This window comes from Tamandua tetradactyla, chromosome 24 (assembly GCF_023851605.1).
Source record: "Tamandua tetradactyla isolate mTamTet1 chromosome 24, mTamTet1.pri, whole genome shotgun sequence".
NCBI classification, from domain to species: Eukaryota; Metazoa; Chordata; class Mammalia; order Pilosa; family Myrmecophagidae; genus Tamandua; species Tamandua tetradactyla.
Genome location: NC_135350.1, coordinates 41,330,852 through 41,354,853, shown reverse-complemented (window position 1 = coordinate 41,354,853; position 24,002 = coordinate 41,330,852). Strand labels below are relative to the sequence as shown.

General features: G+C 35.8%; 1 protein-coding gene and 1 long non-coding RNA gene across 7 annotated transcripts in view; one reads left to right on the top strand and one right to left on the bottom strand.

The window, feature by feature from the left end:
* ARHGAP24 (Rho GTPase activating protein 24) overlaps positions 1 to 24,002 on the top strand; it is a 539,804-nt gene that overhangs the window by 387,681 nt on the left and 128,121 nt on the right. Inside the window, exon 1 of one of the 5 annotated variants that reach the window (XM_077142940.1) lies at positions 17,695 to 18,874. The exons of the other annotated variants lie outside the window; for them this stretch is intronic. Within the exon in view, the coding sequence (XP_076999055.1) occupies positions 18,721 to 18,874 (154 nt within the window). The 5' untranslated portion in view covers positions 17,695 to 18,720. Of the gene's footprint in view, positions 1 to 17,694; positions 18,875 to 24,002 lie in introns of those variants that run through there. 5 annotated transcript variants of the gene reach the window in all.
* LOC143668287 (uncharacterized) overlaps positions 1 to 24,002 on the bottom strand; it is a 33,393-nt gene that overhangs the window by 5,553 nt on the left and 3,838 nt on the right. For both annotated transcript variants that reach the window (XR_013168371.1, XR_013168372.1), the window contains exon 3: positions 18,071 to 18,193. This is a non-coding gene — a long non-coding RNA (uncharacterized LOC143668287). The remainder of the gene's footprint in view (positions 1 to 18,070; positions 18,194 to 24,002) is intronic.

Genomic DNA, 24,002 nt, shown 5'->3' with positions numbered 1-24,002 from the left:
TCTCTTCCAGTTGTAAGATACACCAGTATAGGGAGAAGTGATTGGAAGCTACAGTTCAAAAATAGTAACAGAGGAAGAAATAGAATCAGTAGCCTAAGTATGAGTACAAGCCATTGACTTCTGTGCCTCTGAATTCCTGCCTTTTATTTTAATTTAATTATTTTTCTAGTAATTTTGAAGTCTAATTCCTCAGCCTCCCATTGATTCTGAACCCATGGCGTATTAAAAAACAATCTCCTTTTGCTGAATTGGCCATTTTTACATTTGTTTTTTGCCTATAGTTAAAAATTGTAAACAAGACAAATTTGACTTTAAAATTTTTCAACATCTACTGCAAAATAATTCCTTCTTTATCACAAGAGTTGTGGGAATACAGAATAAATAGAACAGACACTTGCTTTCCTTCAATTAGTCATTCATTTAAAATTCAAGAAATATTTATTAAATGTCCATTTTATGGGAAGCACTGTACTAAGCTTTGGGCAGCAAGGAAGACAATTCTAATTGTGAAACCAGAGCAAACAAGGCAAGAGGGATTCCTTAGCTGGTGCTCAAAGCCCCTGAATTCATGTTATTTGCCCAATGCATACATGTGGCATTTTTACTTATTTGGCATTCCTTTACTATTCAGTTAAGCCATTTTATTATACTGAGTCACATTTTCCAGCATTTCTTTTGTAATTTCTCACTTTTTCAATAACAAGCCACCAGTAAATGATGCCTGGTAGTAATGTGATGTGTTTGTTTGTTCTCTCCCTTTGCAGCTGTAGCATTTGCCTGAAACAAATAAGTGCTTTGTGCAGCTAAGCTGTGTTCATGTGGAGGGAATTCAATGTATTAAAACATAGTGTTTCATGAAAATATTAAAATAAAATATGATCTAATATGCCATAGCTCCTAAATTGATTGAAACCCAGAAATATAACTGGCTTTGCATCTGTGGGTAGGGTTTAAGATGTGAAAGTAAGGAAGAGAAGGAATTAACCAGGTAGAGGTAAAGAAAAGGAAACAGATGGCATTCCAGGTAGAAGGAAAACGTCTGTAGAAATAGAAGTGGCACAATTCCTTATTGACATGGAAGGGACTGAAAGGCTTATTTTACCTTTGCATCTGGAAAAAATAAAAATAAAAGAGTCTAGAGAGGTGTGGAGCTGCCAGATACTGAAGAATTGTTCACACCAATCTAAGTAGTTTGGAACTTGGGGGAAAAAAGACTTGAGTCTCAAATACATCCAAACAATGCATATAACCTTATCCTCCTGCCATCATTTGCTCTTAGGTCTTAGGCAAAACCCTTGCCCCTATTTCACAAATGGCTGTAGGCCTTTGGTGAGCATTAAAGCATAGTTTTTTCTGTGGTCATTGAGAAAAAAGTGAGAGGTAGAGACCTGACACCCGCTTTATCCACACACATGTGCACACACACACACACACAAGATATGCTTTGGCTTGGTGCCCAGTTGGAGATTGAAACTGGTCCCCTACAAAAGGCATGTTCAGGTCCCAAACCCTGGCCCTGAGGGTCTGAACCCATTTGTAAATAGGACCAAAAAGATGGTATTAGTTAAAGTCTGCCCAAACCGAACGGGGGCTGAAGTCCTCGGAAGTAAGGAAATTGGATGCAGCTAAAGTCACGGGGAGCAGCTAGAAGCTGGAAGTCAGCAGAATCCCTAAGAGAAAGGAGAAGACCATGCCACATGCATTGCCATGTGAGGGAAAAGCCAAAAGAATCTCAAGGATTGTGACCCCTGGCAAAACAAACCTTATAGCCTCTGAAACTGTAAGCCAATAAATTCCTCTTGTTAAGCCAACTCATTGTATGGTATTTGTTTAAGCAGCACAGAAACTAAAATATGCCCTAATTGTGAACAGCTTGGTTTTCATGTACTGCAGACTCTGTTCCTCAACCATAAATACTGAGAATTGGACATTTCTTTGGCCATCCCTTACAAGTTATTTTATAAACTTTTAACATCGGAATCTTAAAGAGATCTACTTAAGGAACTTATAAGAATTGTTCATTTATAAAACAAAGAAAATGATGATGGCATTAACATATAATCTGGGCAAATAAAAATAAAAGTCCTTGGCGAGTGCCAGCATGTTTTAGTAATAAGCACCAACAGTTTAAATACACAATGAACTTTTCAGTCCAACTGATGGAATATGCTCTCTTCTAATGAAGAAATATAATTCTACATACTTTTTTGTTCTCTTCAGTTTTTCAGTATGAAATTTAGATCTGAGTATCTTTGTAGACCTATGCTAGAAGTGGGATTATAGTGACAATTGAGGTTTCAGGACCATCACCACATATTTCTAAATTTTCCAGAATATGGGCTTATATGTACAGGAGCATGGGCTATTTTTATTGCCGTAGGTTCTCACAGCTTCGTTTGGTCCCAAGTTCTAAGTTTCAGCTTCACCTAAGGGCCTAAGCCTACTGATGAGGTAATCCTTGAAATCATCAGGAGGAGATTGAAACAGATGACAGCTCTTTTTTTTTAATACTTATTAGAAAATTTGTGAGTTTACAAAAAAAATGTATAAAATAGAGGATTCCCATATACTACCACACTACCAATGCCTTGCATTGGTATGGACATTTGTAAATATTTATCATAGCACTTTTTAAAAACTTGTATTTTTTAACAGTAGTTACCTTTTTACAATTAATGAAAGATTATTAAAATGGTTCTATCATCCATTATTTATAGTAGTGTTCTTTTTCCTAGATACCACCCTATTATTACCACCTTGTATTAATATCATACATTTTTATAATTCAGGAGAGAACATTCTAATAGTTGTATTATTCACTCTAGTCCATCATCTCCATTAGGGTCCACTGTTTCATCTTTTAATTTTTATTCTCATAATATATACATCCTAAAGTTTCCTATTTTAACCACATTCACCTACACAGTTCAGCATCTGTTATTACACTCACCGCAATGTGCTACCATCACCAACATCTTTTTCCAAGCCTTTTCTATCAGTGTAAATAGAAATTTTGGACAAGTTAAACAGCAACTCCCCACTCTTTAACCTCAGTCTATCTTCTGATTGCCCATATTCTGGATTCTAATTCCATGCGTTTGCTTATTATAATTAGTTCAAAACAATAAAATCATATAATATTTGTCCTTTTGTATCTAGTTTCTTTCACTCAGCATAATGTCTTTAAGGTTGATCCATGCTATCACATGCATTAGGACTTCATTTTTTACAGCTGAATAATATTCCATCATATGTTTATATAATATTTTGTTTATCCATTCATTGGTTAATGGATACTTGCATTGCTTCCATCATTTGACAATTGTGAATAATGCTGCTAGGAACACTGATGTGTAAATATCTGTTCATGTCTCTCCTTTCAGTTCTTCTGAGTATATACCTAGTAGCTGAATTGCCAGACCAAATGGTAATTCAATACTTAACTTCCTGAGGAACCTCAGAACTGTCATCCCCACAGGCACTGCACCATGTTATATTTCCACCATCAATCAATGAGTGTTCTATTTCTCCAACACTCATAGTTTTCTGTTTTTTAAATAGGGACCATTCTGATAGGTTTCATTGTGGGTTTGATTTGCATTTCCCTAGTAACTACTGATGTTGAGCATCTTTTCATGTGCTTTTTAGCCATTTGTATTTTTTCTCTGGAGAAATGTCTATTCAAGCCTTTTGTCCATTTTTGAATTGTTTGCCTTTTTATTGTTGAGTGGTATGATTTCTTTATATATTCTGGATGCTAAACTTTCATCAGAGTGTGGTTTTCAAATATTTTATCCCATTGAGTAGGTTGCCTTTTCATATTTGTAATAAAGTCCTTTGATGCACAAAGGTTTTCAATTTTGAGATGATGCTATGTATCTTTTTTTTTTTTATCTCATTGCTTGGTTTTTTTTGATATAAGTCTAAGAAGGCACTGTCTACCACAAGATCTTGAAAATGCTTCCTTATATTTTCTACTAGGAGTTTTATATTCCTGGTCTTTATATTTAGGTCTTTGATCCTTTTGAGTTAAATGTTCTATATGGTGTAAGATAGGGGTACTCTTTCATTCTTGATATGGATATGCAGTTCTCCTAGAACCATTTGTGAAAGACGTTATTCTTTTCTAGTTAAGTAGACTTGGCAGGCTTGTCAAAAATCAATTGACCATAGATGTGATGGTCTATTTATGAATTCTCACTTTGATTCTATTGGCCAACAAATATATTCTTATTCAGTTCCATGCTCTTTTGACCACTATAGTAGCTTTGTAATATGTTTTAAAGTCAGGGAGTGGGAGACCTACAATTTTGTTTTTCTTTTTCAAGATGTTTTTTGATATTTGGGGGCCCTTACTCTTCCAAATAAATTTGGTAATTAGTTTTTCCATTTCTGCAATGTAGACTATTGGAATTTTGCATGGGATTGCATTGACTTTGTGGATAAATTTAGGTAGAATTGGCATCTTAACAATATTTAGTCTTCCAATACATGAACACAGAATGCCCTTCCATTTAATTAGATCTTCTTTGATTTCTTTTAGCAATATTTTATAGTTTTCTGAAGATAGGATCTTTACATCCTTGGTTAAATTTATTCTTAGACATTTGATTCTTTTAGTTGCTATTGAAAATATATCTTTTTCTGGTTTTCCTCCTCAGATTTCTTATTATTAGTGTATAGAAACCCTGCTGATTTTGTGTGATCTTCTATCCTATCACTTTGTTGAGTGTGTTTATTAGCTCTAGTGGCTTTCTTGTAGAATTGTGGGGTATATCTGTACATAGGTTTTCAATTTGCAATAGTGATATTTGCATCCTTTCCAATTTGGACACCTTGTATTTATTTTTCTTGCCTAACTACTCTGGCTAAAACTTCTAGCATAATGTTGAATAACAGTGGTAACAATAAGCATCCTTATCTTTTACCATATCTTACAGAGAAAGTTTCCAGTCTTTCACCACTGAATATACTGTTAGCTGTGGATTTTCTGTATATGTCCTATATTATGTTGATGGAGTGTCCTTCAATGCTTGTTTTTCACAGGGTTTTTACCAAGAAAGGATGTTGGATTTTGTCACATGCCTTTTCTGTTGATCAAGATGATCAATGTGGTTTTTCCCCTTCGTATTGTTAATGTGATGTATTAACTTAATTGATTTTCTTGTGTTGAATCAACCTTTCACACCTGGAATGAAACCCACTTGATCATGGTATATAATTGCTTTAATTTGCTGTTGGATTTGGTTTGCAAGTAGTTTGTTGAAGAAGTTTACATCTATATTTGTGAGAGAAATTGGCCTGTAGTTTTCTTTTCTTGTAGTATCTTTATCTGGCTTTCATATTATGGTGATGTTGATCTCATAGAACGAGTAAGGTAGTGTTCCTCCTCTTCAATTTTTTGGAAGAGTTTGAGCAGAATTGGTATGAATTCTTCCTGGAATTATTGGTGAATCTATCTGGTCCTGTATGTTTCTTTCTTGGGAGATTTTTGATGACTGATTCAATCTCTTTCATTGTAATTGGCCTGTTGAGGTCTTTTTTTTTTTTTTACAGTCAGTGTAGGCTTTTAATATGTTTCTATGAATTTGTCCATTTCATCTAAGTTGGCCAATTTGTTGGCATACAGTTATTCATAATATCCTTTTATGATCCTTTTTTATTATCCACTGATTTTTTAAGACAGCATTGTTTAACTTCTATATATTTGTGAATTTTGGTCCTCCACCTGTTGTTGATTTCCAGCTTCATTCCACTATGGTCGTTGAAAGTGCTTTGTATATTTCAAATTTATTTAGATTTGTTTTGTGACCCAATATTTGGTCTATCCTGGGAATGATCCATGTGCACTTGAGAAGTATGTATATCCTTCTGTTTTGGGGTGTGATGTTCTATATATGTCTGTTAGGTCTAGTTAATTTATCATTTTATTCAAGAGCTCTGTTTCCTATTGATCATCTTTCCAGATGTTCTATAATGATAATGATGTACTGAAGTCTCCAGCTATTATTGTAGAGAGATTTATTTCTCCCTTCAGTTTTGCCAGTGTTTGCTCCCTGGGGAACACTGGTTAGGTACATAAATATTTGTGATTGTTATTTCTTCTAAATGAATTACCCCTTTTGTAAATATATAGAGTCCTTCTTTGTCTCTTACAACAATTTTGCATTTAAAGTCTATTTTGTCCAATATTAGAATAGCTACTCCAGTTCTTTTTTGGTTATGTTTTCATGGAATATCTTTTTTTCAACCTTTCACTTTCCACCTCTTTGTGCCTTTGGGTCTAAAGTGTGTCTCTTGTAAACAGCATATATTTGGATCATATTTATTTATCCATTCTGTCAATCTGTGCCTTTTGATTGGGGAGTTTAATCTGCTAACATTCAATGATAATATTGTAAAGGCAATACTTACTCCAGCCATTTTATCCTTTGATTGTTATATGCCATATCTTTTTTTTCTCTCTTTTTACCCTTTTATTTACCCTTACTGATAATCTGCATTTCTTCATTCTATATCAAGCCTCTTCCTTTGTCTTTTCCTCTCAGCCTGCAGAACTCCCTTTAGATTTCTTATGGAGCAGGTCTCATAGTGATACTTCTCTCAGTTTCTGTTTATGTGTAAATATTTTAAACTCTCATTTTTGAAGGACAGTTTTGCTGGATAAAGAATTTTCAAGTTGGCTGTTTTTCACTTTCATTGCCTTAAATATATCACACCACTCTCTTCTCAACTCCATGATTTCTGTTGAAAAATTGGCACTTAGTCTTACTGTGGATCCCTTCACTTTGCTTTTCTCCTGCTGCTTTCATAATTCTCTCTTTATCTTTAGCATTTTACATTCTGATTAGTATGTGTCTTGGAGTAGGTCTATTAGGTTTTATTTTGTTTGGAGTACATTGCACTTCTTGGACATGTATGTTTATGTTTTTCATAAGAGCCAGAAATTTTTGCAACATTATTTCCTCAAATATTCTTTCTTTCCCTTTCTTTTCTCTTTTCCTTCTGAGATACCATGCTTCATGATATTATTCAGATTCCTAAGACTTTGCTCCATTTTTTCCTACCCTTTTCTGTATCAGTTCTTCTTTTTATAAGATTTCAATTGTTCTGTCTTCTAGTTCACAGATTCTTTCTTCTACATTATCAAATCTGATGTTGTTTGCCTCTAGTATATTTTAATCTCCTATTTTATGCCTGTCATCCCCATAATTTCTGTTATATTTCTTTTTATAGTCTCAAATTCTTCTTTATGCCCACATAGGATCTTATTATTATCTTTTATCTCTTTAGACATATTTTCCTTCATCTCCTTGAACTGATTTGGGAGATTTGTTTAAGCATCTTTGATTAGTTCCACATTGTATCTCTTCAGATATTTTAATTTGATTACTTGATTAGGTCATGTCATCCTGTTTTTTAGTATGACTTGTAGTTTTTTGCTGATGTCTAGGCATCTGATTATCTTGATGATTTTACTCTGAAGGTCAGTTGTCTTATCTCCCAGCCAAAACAGAGCCAGGGACCTAGGAAGCAGTTACCATTTAGCTCCAAAGTGCCCTCGGGGTATGGATCAAGAAGAATGCCACTAACTTCTTTGATGGCTTCCCAAAGCTGAGCTTTTCTGGTCTGCCCAGCAACCTGATCCCTATAGCCATCAGGAGACACTGCATCTTTAAATCTCCACTACCTCCACCCATGACAGAGGAAGGGATAAAACAATGGCTGCCAACACCTTTGTTCAGGGTGGATTGAAACTATAGCTCACAGCCAGGACCCAGTGATCCAAATTTGCTAATCAAAGCCATGGTCAGTGTTCAGCCATGCTCACCCCTGTTCTTGGGGAAGAGGATTTTTATGTCCCTTTTTGACAACAGCAGCCAGCCAAGGATTGGATCCCAAGGTGGCCCATGATGAGAGGGGGGGATGGGTGCTGGCAGCTGCTGCAGGGAGAGAACTACTCACTGTTCTTTACCATTCTCCATTGGCTTCTTCCTCCCACTCCTCCCTGTGTGCTGTATTCTTTTGGTCTCCAGAACCCAGAGAAGTTGTTCAGACAGTCCCTACCTGTTTGATAGGTGCTTTGGTAGAAGGAATAGCTCCTGAAGCTCGCTACTCTGTCATCTTCCCCAGAAGTCTCTCTAGCTCTTCCTTTTGAACCTCCTTCGTTATCTTTTAGTCTCAGGCTTAGTGTTTGTTCTTCACCACCACTTCAAAGTGGCAAATCTAAGTTTTAGAGCTTAAAATCAAAAAAAAAAAAATTCAAGCATTCTTCCATGTTATAAAACCTGAGATTAACAGGGCAAACTTTTTGCTAAGGATGGTGCCCTAAGCAGCCTTTAATATTTAATGCTACTATTAAAGATGTATTGATCTGGGAGTGAACAATAAATTATATAAACACCCAGCAGCTCAAGTCAAATGAATCAGAGCAATTGATTTTTCTTTTTAAACATGAGCTTGCCATGAGCAGTATTTTAATATGACAAAAACAGGGCCAAGAAACTTAGACTTAGGATGAATGAGGCATGGAAGATGAATTACAGGACAAGGTACTATTTATGGAGAATATAAAAAGCAAGTGTGGGAGAAGGTGGTAGGAAACAGGGTGACTTATTGAAATATGGCGCCTTGTGAGGGCGCATTGATATATGGTCTAGAGTAAACATAGAAGATGCCAAGGAAGAACAGCAATTTACGGAGATCTTCTCTCCAAAGGCCAAATATTAAGGACATAGGCTATTTTTGTGACATCTCTTTATTATGGCTTAATATTAAACCTGTCAGCCTGCTTAGCCAGGGACAACCCTTCAACCCATTTATTGCATGATGTGCTATATGTTAGAACCATCAGCATAATAGTTCAGAATTTATATAGCTTGCACATGAAACCCAAAGCTAGCTTTGTATAGATGGCTTCACTTTGAATGAAGCACCAATTACTAAAGGAAAGTAGGCACTGGAGATAACTGAAGTTCCTGAGGACAGGGCAACTATAAAGTGATGAATGATCAGGAGATTTAATATTGTACTCTAGGTGCAGTACGAAATAATTTGTCAGTCACCAGCAGAATGAAGGTGTGTGTTATGAAAGGCAATTGCTGGCATTCATCTTATCTTTTTATTAGTTATTAAAATGAACCATGAGAGTCACACTTCCTACTCATCATATTTTGAAAGCACATTGCTTCTTATTATTTGTAAATCTTTCCTCACTGATATTTTGCATAAAATATCATGGGAGGAATGTGGTATGTGTAGTTCTGTTTTGCTCAGGCCCATTTTATCAGTATTTAATATCTATATTTTCTCAAACCCCTATAAAAATATATATTCTTATTCTGTGAGTGCATGCACAAACATAAGCTTGAACCTCTCCCACTTCACTAAATTATATTTCCTTTGTAAACAGGGCCTCAAAAAAGAACTAATTTCTTAAAGGCCAAATACTGTTTGAACAATATAACAGTAAGAATGCCAAAATTAAAACAAAACCACCTAGTACTTTTCCTTGTTCACCTGTCTCTGATGACTATATTTTCCCATTAGTTGCTTATTTTGTTGCACTTTTTTACAACATTTAAATTTCAGTGATCAGATTTAGAGATGGCCTGCTATGAAGCAGAACAGGAAAAGATTAAATAATATGCTATGTGATCTGTGTAACACATTTTGTTGTGCAGGTTTCCTTGGTCAAAACGTCAAATTAGCAGATATTAATCTTATACTCCAACATACCTTATTTCTATGCTGAAACTTCTCTGGCCCAGCAATCACCAATTTTGTCCTAAATTATTGTCTAAATTATTGTGTAGATTAGTGCCTGCCGTTCCAGAGAAAACAAAACATGAAGTAAGGCATGTGTGGTGTACATTTTGGGGTACATTGCCAGTATATACTGCATAGTTAGGGAAGAAAAGAAGAGTCTATGGTACACCAATTCTTTTTTGTTTTTATTTTTCTAATTTTATTTTATCCTTCTCTTCCTTTCTATTTCTGTGCCTACCAACTTTAGCCCCATTGTTCACCCATTCACACCATGATTATAGAAATGACGTTCTGAGAGCCCCATATCAGCAGAATGCTTTCCCAACCTCTGGACATTATACATGTATAGTTACATTTGCTTTAATAAGACACTTCCTTCATATGGCACTTCCCACTCCACATCTCTATCCTGTTACCCTTGGTTGCTCCCTATGGTTAAACTATTAATCTTGAATTTAAAGGTTCTCTCAATCTGACCCCTACTTATTTCTCCAACATTTTTTCTTTTAGTACATCCCTGCAAGAACAACTTTCCCCGGGGTGATTTCTTTCTCCATTTCCAAAGGCCTGGGCTGAGCTGCAAGTGCTGAGATGAGGAATGCCGAGCTGCTTAGACTGTGCTACATTGCGTTCTCTCATTTAAGCACAAGCCAATTAAGTCAAACGTCACTCATTGCAGCAGACACGCCTCCTAACCGACTGCAGATGTAATTGGCAACAGATGAGGTTCATGTACCATTGGCTTATGTCTGCAGCAACAAGATTAGGTATGCTCACCTGGCCAAGTTGACAACTGAATCTAACTAACACATGTCCACCCCTTGTCAACTTGGCAACTTCAAGCATCACCTTACACAGATGTAAAAAATTCTCTTCTTGCTGTGGACCTGTGAATCTCAAAACAAGTTGTCTAGTGCCAAGATGCAAAGGAGGATACTCACAGGATACAGATTTTCATTTCCATAGGGAGAAATTGGAAGAAACAAAACTTAACACTTTTTGCTCCAGAAGTAGGTCAACCCATAAGTGGGTGCCTCCCCTTTCTTCTTTAATTATCTAAGTTCTACTCTTCCTTGAATACTCAGCTAGAGTTTCATTTCTTCTATCAGTGCTAACCTCCTCTTTTGAATTCTATTGTAGCCCTCTCCTTTGTTGGGCAGGCTCAGATATGCAACATGAATACAATATGCATCTCAAACTTAACCTGTCCAAAATGTAACTCTTTGTATGCACTCCCCTACTACCACATGCTCTTTCACAGCCTTTCCTATCTCAATATGTGGCATCACCATTCCATGTAGTATTTCACAGAGTTCCATATTTCTTCATTCTTCATATTCAATTCTTTCACAGTTTCTATCAGTTCTACTCACAGAATCTATCAGTCTTTCTATTTTTCTTTATGTATTTTTTTGCTATCACTGCAGAACAATCCAGCAGCAATGGACAACTGCAAGTTTCAAAATGTCTTGCTCCCACTATAACATTCTCCACAAAGCAACCATTAAAACAAACCAAAAAAAAAAAAGAAAGAAAAACAGATAAAAACAGGTAAAAACCCAGATCTTGCTCTCTCCTGCTTTGAACTGTCTGTGTTCTTTGCCATGGTCAATAGCCCCGCATGACCAGGCCCATCTCTAACCACACGTCTCTCTTCCTGTGACATAGGTTCTAACCTCATTAACCTTCTGGTGGTTCCTAGAATAAACCATAGGAGTGATTTTTACCTTAGGTCCTTTACATTTGATGCCACATCTCATCTTAGCATGCCTAATTTTCTTGACTGGCTGGATCCTTCTTCCGTTCTTAGCTTAAACTGCAGATAGTCGTCTGCTATCCACCTTGTGGCTACCATCCAGTATTTGCTATCACAGAGCCCTACCTATTTCCTTCATAGCACCTATCACAGTCTTGAATTATTTGGCTCATTTGTTTACTTACTTAATATTATATCTCTCTCTTTTTTTTTTTCATTTGTCACCAACACTAGAATATGAGCTCAATCTATCGGGATGAAATTGGTGTTCGCTTATCTTCGCATTCCCAGCATTTAGCACTGTGCCTGGCAATGATAGAGGCTCAATAAGGATTAGTTCAATGAATGAGCCTTATATATTTTTTTCAAGATTATCCATGTCTTAGTGCCATTACTTAGTCTTACAACATTTTATTTCTCCAATACCTGGAAAAGTAACCTATGTATATTTGGTCTTCAATAAATTATTACTATAAAAGTTAGTGAAACAGAAGCCTTGAACTGTCAAAGTGAATGCATGGGGTGGTCTGCAGTGGAGTAGGTACATTGGTCAGGAATCATTTTATTACTTAGTGAATAAAAATCTGAATGGCAGTTGGGAACTTCAAATATGTTCTTTAATATATCCCTGCAAAAGAAAACATTTCAGTCATGTAAGAGGATTTAATTGACCATGTAAAATTTAGTAGTGCTTTTCTTAATTCAACATATTCTAAGAAAAGTAGAATTGTTCTCCTTTGGCTTGACAAAGACAACTATACAAAGGCATCTATACTTTGAGTCTAAACTTGTGATAAGCAGACATTAACCTGACAATGAAGAAAAATTTGATGTTTTCATGAACAGATATAGAACATAACTTGTGGGTGGAGGGTAGGGAATGCACGATAGGAAAAGAAGAAAGGGTGGGTTCTCCAGAGGTATAACCTTGAACCAGAAAACTGTAAAGATTCCCCTCCCTAACTGGTCTGAAATTAATAACAAGGGTAAGAAGTGAACATAAATGCAGACCAATTAAGGAGGGGAATCCATACTGCTTTCCCCTTTGTTTTAAATTTTTTCCTTTCTATTTGTTAGAGGATTAGAAGAGCTCTGGCTGAGGTCTTTTCACTAAAATGTCTTTAAAAATCATTTATTATAACATCTTGAGCATGTGCACACATTGAAATGAATAAACTCTGTAACTCTGAGAGAATAATGTCATATCCCTTTCCTTCCTTCACATGCTGTCTTGACCTCATTATCATCCAACACTCACTAGGGGGCACTAGCAAATTTCTTGTGACTTAGCTGAAGAAATGATTTAATGGAGTTTGTTGGCTTTTCCTGCAGAACATTTTCTTTTGTTGGGTTTTTCTGCTGGGATGCATTTCAAAAGAATGCATATTTAACTTCCTTGTAGTATTATTCTGCTTCATTTGATGAATAACAAATTTCCTTGGATATTTCTTGATTTTTTAGGTTAATGGTTATAGTGACCAGGCTAAATCTTAAGATTTCACAGGTTGGCAGATGAGGTGAAATAATTTGCTCACTTTTCATAAATCACAAACTATGATCATGGAACATGTAGATTTTACTTTTGTTTTTCAGAATCAATTGTGTAATTCACTTTAGAAGCATGCTTGGAATATTGAAATCCAGATATATGTGAAATAAGGATTATGTGTATTCAAAGATACTTGCCATTGTATTATTTTGTATGAGGGAACTGTAATACATTTAAAATATGTGATTCAATTAATGAATTAAAAATGTCAGCTTAAATGTTATTTTGGTTTACCCACAACTCATTCCCTGTATATAACTAAAGATTTTAGACTATTTATATTGGAAAACAAGCCAATGAAAAGGAAAACAAAGCAAAAATCCATTAAAATGAGCAGAGAAACTGATACAAAAGTGTTGGAAACATCTATTTTTCAAAGTGTGCTTAATGTTTTCTGAGCATAATATCTTTTATTTTTGAAGTACTTTCTCATTTATCACCTCTCTGATCCTTACAAAAACCCATTGTTGATGTCTGGCCATATTTACTGATTCAATCTATACTTATCAAATCCACTACTAACTTGATAAATGAATATATATACATGCATGTATATATATAAAACTTTAAGTATAAGGTATCATAATAGAGACAGAAAGTCACTGAGGCACAAAGCTATTAAATCACCTGTCCAGACTCAGTCAACCATTCAGTGACAGAGTCAGAACTAGGACACAATTCTTGAGAAACCTGGAATAACCTCTCACTATTCAAAAGTGCTTCACCAAACAACAACAGGCTATGCCCAGAGATTCCTGCCTTAAATAAACAATCTTCAAGGCTCCAGGACATTGCCCTGTTAACCAGGGCAATGCTTGAGATTGAGATTTTGCTCAATCTCAATGCTCTGCTTGAGATTTTGAGAGTCTGGCATTTTTTCTATGATACTTTTTCCCATATGAACAAACTCACCTTTGAATCTTGCACATTTAGACCGTTTAGGGCAAAGGTCTTTTCTGCTGGTTGTCAAGTCTATTTTCCAGACCATGAGTTGTTTAGCATATTTAAACAAACATGAGTCCTCTACATTGTTTCAGTGCTCAGACTAATAGGGAAGGTTCAGCATTGCTGAGTAATTCTGTTTACCTGCCCTGCTGCACCGTCCACTACAGCCAAGCTGCTCTCTGCTCTAGGGGGCACACACGTGAAGACCACACCCATAACTTCTTTGATCCATGACTTTTGATTGGGGTTGGTCCATGGAGACCTTAATGAAGGCATCAGATGGAGGGACAAGAATAAGGGCAGAGTGTCTATTCCCTTAACTCCATCACTAAGAGGGCATCAGGAAGGGTGGAGCACTTCTTTCTGACTGCATCTGGGGGATGGTACAACCTACCGTGATGAGCTGGGGGTAGTGCCTTTGTGATTTCCTCACTGTCTGTCCATAACTATATGAATTATCTTTTTATTAAACTCTCCAAGGATAATCCTAACTTACCCGTGCCATTTTCTACTGGGATCCTGATATACACAGCATATGAGTGGTTCTGTACTCTGAATTTTAGAATCTGAAAAACATCTTTAAATCTGAACACTTCTACACACTATTCCTGGATGTTTGGACAAATTACATAACCTTTATTTTTAAAATAAAAGTTAAAGCACTACACTCAGGAAGATTAAAAGAGGGGGTAAATGAAATATTGTATATTTATGGAAAGTACCTGGCACCTACCGGTTATTTTCATTAAAAAAAAAAAATGCAATGCTGATTGAAGAACTCTATTTTCTTCTAAAATGTCATTGCTATATATATGTTGTGTGCTCCATCATTAACAAGTTTAAGTGTAATTTGGGCCTCATTGTAAATTCAGTGGACTCTATTGAATTTACACCTGATGTCAGAATTTAGAACATCAGACCTTGGTTCATCAGTCAAATAGCTAATGTCCAAAGTATTTGATTTTCCAGTCAGCCAGGGGTAGGGGGTGGTGATAGAGCTAAAGTTGGCCTAGGAATAAACACTAGTAAATATAAGATTTTCCATATTTATTTTTATTTTGCTAAGACATCCTCTTTTTCTCAAAATAGCACAGGTCATTTAGCTTGCTCAATAAATTACTCAGTGCTTTTTTGAGAGGGCAAAAAAAAGGAAACATAACAGTGCCTGGAAGTTCAGCGCCCCTTCTTTTTTTGAATCCTATTTTGAAATTCAACTCTCAATCCTCAGTGCTATTATCAGTCTGTAGTGCTCTGGGTGATCTGTGTTTATATTTAAAAGCTATTATTTTGTATAGCAGCAAAAGATAACCTCTCCTTAGAGGTTATATTCTACCTGGAAATGCACGGCCTGGCATGGGCATGGAAATTGTGATTAAAATTCAGATGTTTAGGCTTAAACCGGTTTTGATGTTACAATTTTGTTTTAATCTTGAATGAGAAAACCTAAGCTATAGAGCATCCCAATGACAGGGAAGAAAAGAATATAGTGTATATTTGGGGATATTGTGAAGTGGGACTACAAAAGGGGAAGAAAAAAGAGTAAGATATGAGGGGAGGATATAAGCTGTGCAAAAATGAAATAGCACTTTTAATTTTAAGAAAGATAGAGAGATAATGATAATGAGCAGTTCCAGAGATTTTTTTTTTTAAATCAACCATACTCCTAGCACCCAGATCTTGGTTTCTAATGTCTTTCTCCAATAAAAAGAATCAAGGCTCCTTGGAGAAATGGCTGGTTCTAGGACTGCTACAGAAATAAACAAGATGAACCTGAAATATTTTCTAGTGCCAGAAGGTAAGGAAGTGATATAAAAGAAACAAACAAACCAGATTTTGGTGGTATGTCAACAGGACAAAGGAGTCAACTGAAAGAGTTCCCAATAGAAAAACCTGGCAAATTTTGAGCAACAAAATATGCAAAGTAATGTTGGGTTATAATCCAAAGTATACAAGAAGAATCTATGAATTCATACTGATGTAAACAGGTGATTGAACAAATAAATAGTTGGAGGAAAATAGATATTTGTGTGGAAAAATTCCAAATAATTTATGCAGATTCTTTGCCTTCAAGGTGGTGATGCCTAACTCCCCCCCTCCTTAAATGTGGGTTATGAATAGTGGGGTCCCCCAAAGAACACGGTTTTGAAAGGGGGGGGGGTGTGTGAAGGAAGAATAATTTTCTAGTAGGGAACCCTGACAAACACTACCTATGACAGGTGATCAAAGTTAGTATCAATAGTGATGTGAAATTGATGGTATGTTCCTGCGATATTTGGGATTAAATGGCTCTTATCTCTGTGGTTTATTCCCAAAAATTATAAGGCCATTCTAATCATTGGACAAACATCACACAAATACTAATTGCAAGACATTTCATAAAATAACTGATCAGTGTGTCTCAAAATGGTCGAGGTCATCTAAAACAAGAAAAGTCTAAGAAACTATCACAGTCAAGAGTTGCTTACGGAGACATGACAACTCAGTGTAATACGGTATCTGACTGAGTTCCCAGAAGAGTATGTGGTTAAACAAGGGAAATCTGAGTAAAGCATGGACTTCAGTTAATAAAATGTGTCAATATTGACTCATTAATTGTGACAAATATACCAAATTAATGTAAGATGTTAACAATAGAGTAAACTGGCTATAACCTGGATGGCAATCATCTGTACCATCACTGAAGTTTTTCTGTAAAGCTAAAATCTATGCTAACATAAACACTTTATTTTAAAAAATGAACCATAATCTGATCACTCTGAAAGAGATTGCAACTTCTCACTTCTATTTATCTTCCAAATAGTTGCTAACATCCATTTTCTAAATGCAAATTTAATGATTTACTCCCTTGCTTCAGTACCATCTACAACCCACTGTCTAGGGATGACCCTCTGTTATATGTGACCCTTACCAAACTTGACTAAAGTCTAGCAGTAGTGCATTATTTGGTAAATAAGAGAACACTTGACCACAGTGCTGAAACAAATAGTTTTTTGTATTTCTTGCATAACCAGAACAGCAGGCAGTTATTAATGGGGGTTCAGTGGCTCATGATGTTCAGGTTAATATCTCTAAGATTCTTCTCATTTTTTCCCTCATGTGTTTAGCTACTGTGAGCACAAAAGGACTCCTACAGCATCAGAGATTGCATTCATGTTCAAAGCAGAAAAAGAGGACAGGGGAGCTGCAGCCCTAGGCTTCCTTTTATATGAGGAAAGCCAAAGCTCTCCTGGAGCCAGTCTGCCTCCCCACAAGTAGACATCTACCTATGTCTGATTGGCCAGAACCATGTGATGTGGCAGCAAAGAGGCTCTCCTTTCTCAGTCTCCGGAAGGAAATGGGAGCTTGGGAATGGCTGTTAATGCATCCAAACCTTAGTGTTTATCGCTCCAAAAGTATAGTGCTACTACTTTGCTATTTTTGTAATGTTTTGCAGAAGACTCTGACATTTCAGGACATGCATTGCGCTGACTCCCAGGCATTGCCACAAGACAGAGCTTTTGGCAGTATTTGACTCGTGGCTTCTAGGACCATTTAAGTTTCTACAATAGTGTTCTGAGGGGGTGATGGGGGGGACTTGAAACTGAGAAACTTTCAGCTAACTAATTTGACAGCTCCTTGATCAAAAGAATAAGGGAGCACATTTTTTTATAGTCAACTTGGGAAAAAGGAAAAGCTTTTATTTTTCCATGAATTTTCATAATCATTTTCTTTTCCTTTTATGGATTAGCAAGCATCTTGTTAAAAGAAAATTTGTATTGGATTTGTGGAAACTCTCCTTTTTGCAGCTGAAGTCAAGGAACGTATCAAAGAAGCAGGGAAGTTTTATTGAGGCTTCAGGATAAAATATTTAAAATTTTTTTTCAGGACAGGCCTGCAGGTCAGCTCACTAGATATAAGGCATAAGGGTTTAGAGCTTGGACTATGGATCCATGTTGCCTGGACTTGAATCACTGTTCTAGCACTACTGGCTTTGTCTCTTTAACCAGTGTCTCAATATTTCTGTACCTTAATATTATCATCTATAAAATGGGAATAATATTAAAAGTACTTACCTAAAATGTTGCATGGATTAATTGAGTTAACTCAGGTAGAGCTCTCATAAAAATAACTGACATATAGGGCGGACAATGGTGGCTCAGTGTCCATGCCAGAGACCCGGGTTCAATTCCCAGTGCCTGCCCATGTTAAAAAAAAAAAGTATTTTTGACATATAGAAAACACTCATTAGGTGTTAGATGTTATTCTTGCCATTAGCAATAGTGTCAATGTTACAGGAAAGCAAAAAAAGTGCCCTCACCATTCACATGTCTTATAGTGTGTATAATTTATCTTTTTCTCTTTCTATAACCTTAAATGTTGCCTATCAAGTGTGTCTAGAAATGTCATTATTTCTTGGTTATATGATACACACACACACAAACATACATACATTTACCTTTCAAAGGTGAAACTTAAACATATCTTAAACTAAAATGAATCCATTGAAATTGAACTATAGAAAAAGGAGTAACTTATTAATGACCAGTGGAACTTATTTATTAGGTGTGGACAAAAAAGGGATTGACCTCAAATGGTTTTTGCTTTCTATGATGAAATGTGAGCTCAGTGTGCTTTGCTGACCTTTGGCCACTTATATGTGAAAGCTCTGATTTGTGCTCCTGGCTGCTTATGGCAGCTTATTGTCACTACTGCCTCAACGCTTATGGGTTCGCCTTTAAGAATTCTACTAATTAATGGATGGTTTTCTTTTCCATTAACTCACCTATTTATCTGTAATATGAACATGCAAGTGCTTAGAGACTTCAAGTGTTTTGTATATCAGGACAGATGTCTACGGGTCTCACCTGGTACTCTGAGTAAGTTTAAAATACAATTACACTTTATAATAATTTTTCATTATTTAAGGAGGATTTTAGGTGCCTTTCCTTTGATATCTGGTGTTTATAGAGGAAATATTTTGTAGGCATATCAAGAAAGGAGGTTGGAGGGAAGTGAGGAAGGAGGAATGCCTCCTTTGTTTTAAAGGTGGCCATGCAATCTGTTTTATTGTTTACTATTTCATCAGTTTACTTCAAGTTTCCTCCTACTGAATAGTACTCACTAAATGGTACGATTGTATTTCTGTTTGCTAACCAGGGTAATGTTGAGGCAAGAGAAGAAATTATCAACTAGATATGAGATAAGACTTGTTATTCCCATTTATTTTCTCCTTGAATGAATACCTCTTAATTTCTGGCTGGGAGGAAGTGTATTGATATTCATATCCCTTCTAAGAAATGTGTATAAATCTATCAAACATCCTCAAGATTTTAACCTCTGCAAATGTTTCAGGCTACTCTCTAGGGGTAGGAGAGTTTTAGGTTATGAGGGACCTAAAGCTTACACAGTTTGGGGATCTTATTTAAGAGAAAGAATGCAAAACTATGAAGAAAATTAACTACTGACATAGAATGAAAAAGAATTCACAACTAATTAAAAACACTGTAAATGTTAACAAATGCAGACAAATAGCACAAAATTCGGAAAATTAATAGGATTCCTGTTTTACTACCAACACACCTTCTTTCTTACCTTATTTGACCAATACCCTTTGATCACCTCTTTGACAATGATTTTGTAATATTTTCTAAGAAGAAATATGAAGTTAATTCTGTCTTTCCTTAAATCATATACATATATTCTACTAAACCTAAACTAAACGTATGTCCAATACAGTCTCCTTTTAGCTAGATATCAGAAATGCTGGCAGTCACTCCATTGCCCCTGACCCAAGAGAAAGCATTACAGTTAATAAATTGGAATGGGAAAAGGGGACTTAATAGACTGTGGGTAAAATATCTTCATTTTTTCTAATGTTACAAAATATATAACCATGTCATTAATCTATGTGGCACATTGATAAATATCCCCTTCCAAGATGTTGGAAGAGGCCCATGCAACTGAAGGATCTTGAAGCTTAAGCTTCATTTGCGTCAAAATAAATTCTTCTCTGCTTGAGAAATAAGGCCTTCATGATAACACATTGACCCTTCCTTTCACCAAAAAAAGAGACACATTCTTTTATCTAGGAGCTTTCTTCTCTTAAGGACACCTAACTATTGGATGGTATTATTTTGCTAAGATAAGGGTAAAAAAAAAAACTTCATTAAAAATAAAACCATAGTCAATGCTTTAAAAAGTTCATTTGCTCTTTAAACTAGACATTTAACAGAGACCTAGTGTGCACCACATACTTAGTCTAAGTTACCAAAGTGCCCCTGGGAAGAACTGTGGAAAAAAGCATGAATTATTTGCTCACATACTTCAAACAGTCTGGTTGGGCGTTAGTTTGTTTTTATCCAACAGGTTATGCTTTGATTATACCCTATTGACCTTGAACACATGAAGCCTTTTATATTTCACAAGTGCATTTGATTTCATTGCACTTATAGTTCCCGTTAGGGAGGCAGAATCAACCCACAAGTTAATGTAGAAATCATAAATTTTAAAACATATCATAAACAAACTAAAATGAATCATTTGGTGCTGAAATATAAAAACGGAATGACTTATTAATGGCCAGTTTTTCTTTCACAATTAGGAAGTCATAGTTAGCAATAGCACTGCTGATGCTAATAGAATCATGTGGCTGCCAGCCATTTTATTCAGGAAGAGGTTGTGGTTTGCAAACTGTAGCTATGCACAACAGACAGAAATCCTTCTCCTAACTGGTGGCATGAGGGAGCCCAGAATATGAACCCCAAGTCAGAACAGATTTCAAATTCTAGCCAACTACTTACGAACTGTGCCACTTTTGGGTATATAACTGAGGAGCTCAGCTTCCCTCTCTGCAAACAGGAATATGTGCCTCATTTGACAGTCATAAAAATAATTCAGGGTAATAAAGTACCTGGCTCTACTTCTAACACATCATGACTCTTGATAAATGTTCATTCTCTCCCATCTTTTCTTCCTTCTCCCCCTCTTCGCTTCCCAAATGAGTGTCTTTCATAAATCACTCAGAAATCATTGTATTCATTCAGCAAATGTTTGGGGTCATCTGTGTGCCAGGACTTTTGCCAAGTGACGAGGATTTACATAGTTGAACGAGACATGGCGCCCTGTCCCAGAGCTCACATGCAAGGGAAGAGCAGATAAAAATGAACTCAAGTGTAATGTGATAAATGTTGCTGCAGGGTGTTCAGAATGTTCAGAATGAATGACCCCATTCTTGTCGGCTGCATGGGCAAGGTCTGTCTTGCTGTAATTTCCAAGCATTCCATCGCCTGAGACATCATTTCGTGCATTTCCACTTAAGTATATCGGTCTCATGTTTCTGTTACCTAACCGGTGAGACTCCCTCACTTCAGTTCCCCATACTGAAGCTGGGTACTAAAGATTGCGACAGTGACCTCAAAACATTTTTGATGGTGCTCCCTCTCAGTTAAAAATAAAATAGAACTTCCCAGACCATGCACCCCCAAAATAAATAAATAAAATAAAATAAAATGGAACTTGCAATGCGGGGCAAACATATTTCTTTGCCTTATGTCTTACATATATATATATATACATGTATTCCACATATTTATGTTATATGTTTTACTAATACATTTTGTTCATTATAAAACACTTGGAAATATTAATTTTTACAATTAGGTGGTTAAATTAGCTATCTGTGCTATGTATCATATGTATTCCTGGAAAACTCTGTGTCTTGCAAAGTTGATAGAAATATTAAGGCCAAAGTTTGCCCATGCAGTTAGGAAGAGATCACTCAGAGCCTAGAGCAATTTGAAAATAGAGCACTAAGAACCATAACAATCCTAATAAAAGTATCAGCACAATTAAATCTGTTGGCATCTCGCATCAGTCCTTTGAGACCTTGAACCCTGAGAGGCTCGTAGCTCCTCCCTTGAGCACGAAGGGCACTTTTCTCTAATGGAGACCATTTTCATCAACATTTAAAAATCTGATCCATGATGTAGACTTCGTTCGTCCATTGTTTTAAGCAAAAGGGACATTCTTTTCAGTTTCTGCTTCTGTGCTGATAGTTTAAACTGTTAGAAAGCAGAGCAGTTCTTAAAATTCCTAAATAAGCCACTATAGGAGGAAGGTAGTTTGGTAGATTTTCAGCTTTGTTCTCAAAGTTTTCAGATATTGCCAATACTTTCTCTTTGGTTGTGAGAAAGCTTGTTCCTGATGTTTTCGAAACTTTAAATTTCTGGGCAACTTCATGTATGAACCCAAACTACTGCCCTATTCATACAATTTCATTCCCCTATTTAACAATCACCTGGGAGGTATTTCATGTCAAAGAAATGTGTACCAGAAGAGATTATGTTTTGAAGATATAATTTCATTTGTGAATAATACAAAAAAAATCATAAGTAATTTAAAGACATACATTTAATAAATGGCCATATTTTTCAAAGTCTTTGACACTTTTTAGATGTGATTATTTTGGTGACCATCAGTGAAGTAAGGTACCTCAGAAAGGCACGACATACTCAACAGGGCAAAGTCTCTCAATAAAAATAACATGTATACATATGTTTCAAATGACCTCATTATATTTTTATTGGATTGCTTCATCTTGTAATTTACTTGAAGGAATTGGCTTGAACTGGAGCTATCAGCATTGTCTTTAAGCCTTCGTTTCTTGACCATAATCTTTCTAAGCCATTGATCCATTTTGTGAGAGCCAGTTTGCTCTAATCCATTAATTCGCTCAACTGGGTGCCCACAAGCTACAATACATTCAATAAGCTAAAAGCTAAAATACAAGAGTAAGTCCTCTACTCTCAATTCCTCTGCCTTGTGAAGCTGTCCCTCTTCCCTAAAGACTCTCTGTCCCCAATAAGTGAAACCTGACCATCTGTCATGCACCCTCAGTGAAGATGCCAGTGACACTCTCATTTTAAACATTACTCCATTGGGGTCTCTTTATTTTCTTCTATGAAATCAGATTGTAATATATTCCTTTTTTTTTCTTTATTAGAGAAGTTGCAGGTGCATAGAACAATCATGCATAAAATGCAGGATTCCCATATGCCAAAACAATAAAATCTTCCAGCACCAGTGGATTGATTATTCCATTTGGCCGCTCTGGTGTGCAAACCCCTCTCTAGAGAGCACCAACTCTATGTTAATACATACAACCTCAGTGGTACTTGACCATCACATAGGACCTCCCAACTTCTCTTGCTTTACCACTTCATAATAAGCATAGTTTATAGAATGTCATTTTGAACTACTTATGAAAATAACTGCATGTTTGCACTCAAATTCTAGCATTGTTCATTGGGCCTTTCCTTTTGTCCATAGAAAGATAGTAAGCTGAAGCTGAGTTGCTTTGAAAGTTGACCTGTTTGTCAATTACTACATCATTATTGATTCATTTCTTATGTAAATTTTCAGGTATAGATATTATTTCTCTATTCTAGCTAGCTATATCTATCATCTACCTATCTATAACTATCAGTATTTCTTTTGTTGTTTCATGACTGGATTTCATAATGGTGGAGCTCTTTTTTAAACAGTTTTAAAATATTTCTAATCTGTTGACCTGAATTAATATTCTTTGTGTCTTGTTTTTTTTGGGGGGGGGGTTGTTTTTGTTTGTTTTTTAGAAATAATATGAACTTTTATCCCCATTGTATATTTGTTATTTAGTTCAGGGTAGGTATACAAAAAATGCCAAGAGGAGTACTGAAGGTAATGGGATAGGTATTCATTTTGAAACATTAAATCAGAATAAATATTTAAGATCATAATGTACATTTCAACATATGTTAAATATATTGAAATTAAGTGGGGCCAAACTATTCAAAAAGTTTTTTATGTAATAAAGACCTATATTAGGTATTTCATAAACTATTTTAGAAAACCTATTTAAAAACTTGGTCAACCAATAAGAAGTTCCAGAAATTTACATATAAAGGAAAAGTCTGAGTCCATGATTGTGAAAACAGAATTATATATAGAATATAGAGTTTCAGTATT